The 2,869-nt window shown below is 42.5% G+C and overlaps 1 protein-coding gene across 1 annotated transcript in view; it reads right to left on the bottom strand.

Moving 5' to 3' along the window:
- The window catches only part of stil (STIL centriolar assembly protein), a 25,681-nt gene that overhangs the window by 9,847 nt on the left and 12,965 nt on the right, over window positions 1–2,869 (bottom strand). Inside the window, exons 7-10 of the mRNA XM_008285358.1 lie at window positions 2,309–2,395; window positions 2,008–2,155; window positions 1,805–1,905; window positions 1,590–1,698 (exon numbers count right to left, since the gene is read on the bottom strand). Of these exons, the coding sequence (XP_008283580.1) occupies window positions 1,590–1,698; window positions 1,805–1,905; window positions 2,008–2,155; window positions 2,309–2,395 (445 nt within the window). The remainder of the gene's footprint in view (window positions 1–1,589; window positions 1,699–1,804; window positions 1,906–2,007; window positions 2,156–2,308; window positions 2,396–2,869) is intronic.

Raw genomic sequence — 2,869 nt, 5'->3', positions numbered from 1 at the left:
TTTTACAATATTGAATTTCCCTTCTGGGATAAATAAAGTATTTTTCATTTCATTTCATTAACAATCCAAACCTGCAAAATGACTGAAATTTGATACATTCAGTGAAATAACATTTGGAAAGAGAAGGCTGTATGATTCTCAGTTTTACACACTGTCCTTGGGCTTGACTGAGAAGGATGCCAATGAGCATGCTCTATTGGCCCATACCTGCAGAGGCAACAGGAAATCTGTGTACATCATGGAGGAGCTTAGAGACTATTTTTTAGTGTGTGTGATGTGTTCACATCCCATTTACTTTTATATTTATCCTTTAACCACAAACATTAACATAAAACATTTCTAGAATAATTTGCATTCTTTAATGTTATGCAACAAAGCAGAAGTGGTGCAGCCACATGAGACTTGATGGGAAAAAATGCACTTCATTGGCAGTTTATTAGGTGCCTCTTGTTCAGACATTCCCAAGCATTCCCAATTCAAAACAAATCCAAAACACTGTACTTTATTAACCGTCTGATAATATTGCCTCTACTGCATTTGCTGTCATCCTTTCAACTATCCAACCTTTCAACAAAAGATCGCTGCCCAAACAAACTGCTCTGCAGCCTTTTATTAACACTTATTCCCAGCACACCTTTACGCTACACTTTTTAAAATTAGCGCTTTACACTACAGCCTCAGGGCTTAGTGTCCCTGACACCAATATTATAATGCTTCAGAAAATATGATTCACAGTCTGATCAACCAAGAGTTCAGCAAAGATTAAGCTTAAGGACTTTTCTTTAGCAAATGATTTACACCACACAACAACATTAGTTCATCACTAGTCTGACTCACTGGATGTAGTTTGGAGGTATAAGCCTGACAATGATCAATCATTTTAGTCTGCATTCTACCCCCCTACCACTATCTGTGTGTTACAGTTTTTTCTTGTAACAGGAAACAAGAAGCTCTGGACAGCAACCTACACACTGAAAATGAATGTAGGTAAGTAAGTAGGTTTGGCTGAGGTTTTGGATCGTCAGTCAGCTCTGCTAGTTTTTTTTTTTTTTTTTTTGGTGGATTATCCATTTAATTACAGATCTTGTCTCCCTGCATGCAAATGTTCCACCAAAACAAGTCACTTTTTTGAGGAAGCACAGAAGTTGCCTCATTCACTTACTCTCAAGATGACTGTCACTTGTCTAAGAAATACAAACTACTTGTGTAGCAATCCAGGGGCTGGCAGATCATCACATGCCACATAGCCACTTCACTAACTCTCCAAAACTCTTCATAAAAAGTTTTTCAATTAATTTCCAAAGTTCATACAATAATCATGTTTAAATCACCTGGAAGTACAGCTACACAAATCACTCTGTAGGAGTTGGAAGAATTTAGACCCTCTGTCACTCTCATAGGTGCCTCGCTGCTTGTCTTCTTTTGACATCTGAAGGAGAGTTTGGACCCACAAAGGGCTATTACATGAGACCTACAAACTAAGAGTGTGTTTTTGTCTCTGTTGTCAAACTGCACTTGGAGGTAGCACTGCAGCACCAGCTCAGGGGAGCAGCATTTTTCCCCTGAACCTGTCCTCAGGTACAACTGACCTGCTGAGCCGGAGGGTGAGGACTTGGAGACGGTCGTGGAGAAAGGTCTTCATCCTCGACTCCAGAGTCCTGGTCACTAATGGACAGACCGGCGATGGGAGTGGAGGCGCTAAGAACGTAAGATATTCAGATTAACATGTGACCATTAGCCCATCTGTTCCTCTGACTGGCCTCCTTCAATTCCGATTGTCACTTTTTAAAGTGACCTTCTGTACCTGCTGAAGGTGCTCTGAGCCTCTCTGAAGACCTCCATCTGTCTGCTGCGGACCTCTGAACCGAGTTCACACTGCAGACTCTGACCGTCCACCGGTGCCACCTGCTGTCCATTCACAGGTTATCATGAATCCAGGAGCAGAAGTTTGATCAGCTTCATTCATCAACAAAAAAGGAAGTTTTAAAACACAGTAGGAGCTGTTACCTGGTAGAGCGTAAAAGAGTGGGCGGCAGTCAGCAGCTGGCAGTCCAGCTGTGGTCCTGGTCTGGGAGCTCGACACTGGAAGAACTGAGGAGCTTTGTGAGTCGAACCGAACAGAACCAGCAGGAAAGAGCTGTTTTCTGTGAGAACTCTAAAACAGCAGAAACACTGCAGTCACATACGTGCCAACTAGAAGACTTTGAGAGTTTCTATGAACAACAAAAGACACATCACAAGTATCAGTAAACAAGTACAACATTGTACAGCCTCTTTATATTCACTGCAAATACATGCTGCCACTCACCTGTCCTGGAGGGTGAGGCTGAACATGAACCTCAGACACCAGGCCCACACCTGAGGGTTGTAGGCGTGTGCGACTTCACTCAGCCAGCTGTCAAATGTCAGGAAACACAAAGAAATATCACAGCTGGATAAAGAGAAAATCACAGATTTGTGTAAAAAAAAAAAAAAAAAATCCAGGTTTCCAGAATGGAAAAATTTTCAGAATGCATACAGCTCCTCTGCCCTGCCTCCTTTAGGAAGATCAGATCATAATCTGGTTCTTCTCACCTCTACCTACAAGCCCATTGTTAAGCAGCAGCCAGCCATTAGGAGGACTATTAAAACCTGGTCTACGGAGGCTGAAGATGCTCTGAGAGGATGCTTTGAGGCCACAGACTGGAATGTCCTCTGTGAACCTCATGGAGACAACATCAACACCATGACTGAGTGTGTGACAGATTACATAAACTTCTGTGTGGACAGCATCGTTCCAACAAGAACAGTGACGTGCTTCCCCAATAACAAACCCTGGATCACCAGTGACCTGAAAAAGCTGCTGAACATCAAAAAGAACGCTTTCAGG

This window comes from Stegastes partitus, unplaced genomic scaffold (genome assembly GCF_000690725.1).
Source record: "Stegastes partitus isolate 25-593 unplaced genomic scaffold, Stegastes_partitus-1.0.2 Scaffold398, whole genome shotgun sequence".
NCBI classification, from domain to species: Eukaryota; Metazoa; Chordata; class Actinopteri; family Pomacentridae; genus Stegastes; species Stegastes partitus.
The sequence above is the reverse complement of the archived record's forward strand: the minus strand, read 5'-3'. Positions and strand labels throughout refer to the sequence as shown.